This window comes from Benincasa hispida, chromosome 8 (genome assembly GCF_009727055.1).
Source record: "Benincasa hispida cultivar B227 chromosome 8, ASM972705v1, whole genome shotgun sequence".
In the NCBI taxonomy this organism is placed as follows: Eukaryota; Viridiplantae; Streptophyta; class Magnoliopsida; order Cucurbitales; family Cucurbitaceae; genus Benincasa; species Benincasa hispida.
The window spans coordinates 52,889,151-52,891,085 of record NC_052356.1 but is presented as its reverse complement, the minus strand read 5'-3'; the positions used below and the strand labels follow the sequence as shown (position 1 = coordinate 52,891,085).

Genomic DNA, 1,935 nt, shown 5'->3' with positions numbered 1-1,935 from the left:
ATTGCATCTTGATCTGCCATAAACCAAAATTGTTCCTCTGGTAAATTTGTCGATCTTTACGTTCACGCCAGACATCTTCAATTGTCGAACACATGCGGAATTTCGAAAAAACTCTAACAAGGCTCTGATACCAGTTTGTTGCGAAATCGACAATTAAAGAATACAAAAAAAAGAACGTAGAGATAGGGAAGATCGACACACAGATATACGTGGTTCACTAACAGTGTGTTAGCTACGTCCACGAGCAGAGGGAGAACAATATTATTTGAGAGAATGTTTTCAAAATTACATCAAAACGGCGCTTCTAGGGTTAGAGAGTTTATATAGCGCACTACTCTAAACCTTAGGGTCAGTAAAGAGATTCAAGGCATTTCAACAAAAACATTATGGGCTTGGAATTCCTGAAATACAAGTAGTAAGTGGCTCGTAAAGCTACTAATGTATCAGCCCCAAGCTTAGACTGTAAAACACCAAAACAATAAACAGGAAGAATAGCCATTCCAGCAACAAGCAATGGAACCCAAGCTGTATCTTTGCCATAGAACAGAAAAAATGTGGCACTGAAAGCCAATACCATAGTAACTACTGATAGGAAGAGCGTTCCAAGTCCAAACACCAATTTTAATGGCAGCGAAAGAAGGAAATCTTCTTCTGCACAACGTGATGTGAGGATCGACAAAAACAATAGTATTGCAGTTGAAGATGAGATCAAAGCTGTTGCATCTGATATCACAAAAACAGTGAACCATTTGTTGTAAAGAAATAGAGGACTGCCTGTGTTGTTGCTCTCGATGGCTCCACGGTTGTTGATGTTGTTGTCGTTGTTGTATCCGCCTGGTACGGTGAAGATTGCCGCAAAAACTACGGTGGTGATTAGAGTTGCAACCAACATACATGAATTTGCTGTTTTCTTCATCCATTTTTCTCCTTCTTCCACAAGGCCTTTATGTTCTTGAGTGAACAATTCACGTGGACTTAGCTTCCCTTTCGTTCTTCTCATTGTAAGCTCTACGATCTTCTCCACTTGCTTCGATCAACCACTTCATTTATGTTACAATCATGCCTTTGAACTATAAAGAGACTGTAATTTGGTATTGCTAACATTTTGTGTTTTTATTTTCTGGAGATATTTTTTTTAACATTTTTTGTTTTAGATATATGGAGGTTCTATTATCCTTATCAATTGGCATTTTAAAACCATAATCTAAACCTAATTGCGTTTGTGATTGTTTTAGCAATTTTGAAGAAAATTAGTGATACTTTTATGAAGATAAATTCCCATATCGGAAAAAAAATGCTTCAGTTGTGATAATTGAGTAAAACTCTAGGTAGAGGTATGTTTACCAATAATTTGAAATTATTAAAATCATTTTTTTTTCCTTCTCAAATCCCTCCATAACATGTTTTTAATTGTTTAAACTAAATTATACAAAATATCCTAAACTTTGTACTTTATGTCAAAAATACCCTCGAACTTTTAAAAGTTTAAAAAATATTCTTAAATTAAACTTACCAAAAAAAATTAAAAAATACCCTTGATCGTTTTGGATAAAAACTATTAGTGTTCTATATCAAAAATACCCTTAAACTATCAAAAGTTTCAAAAATACCCTTAAACGTTAAAAAATGAAAAAAAAAAAAAAAAAAACTTACTATTAGTATATGAACAAAAATTGTTAATACTCCCTTACTTCTCTATTTTTCCTTTGTTTTCTCTCATTTCTCTTCTTCAATATCCTCTTACTCCCGTTTTTGTTAACTATTTGAAATTTTTATCTCAAAAAAATAAAAATAAAAAAGTAATAAATAATAAATCCACCCATTTCAATTAAGATATATAAATTATAACGAGAAGAAAATGAATAATTGTCGAATACTTAAAGTTTTAGTTCTACTTTGGTTGCTAAGAAAATAGCATATAAGAACGGGATAAAT

The 1,935-nt window shown here is 32.5% G+C and overlaps 1 protein-coding gene across 1 annotated transcript; it reads right to left on the bottom strand.

Annotated features, from left to right (window-relative positions):
• Positions 1-256: 256 nt before the first annotated feature.
• Positions 257-1,163, bottom strand: LOC120083657 (ankyrin repeat-containing protein ITN1-like). The gene has a single exon (XM_039039490.1). The coding sequence runs from the start codon at positions 998-1,000 to the stop codon at positions 350-352; it is 651 nt and encodes a 216-aa protein (XP_038895418.1). The 5' UTR covers positions 1,001-1,163; the 3' UTR covers positions 257-349.
• Between the last annotated feature and the right edge of the window lie 772 nt (positions 1,164-1,935).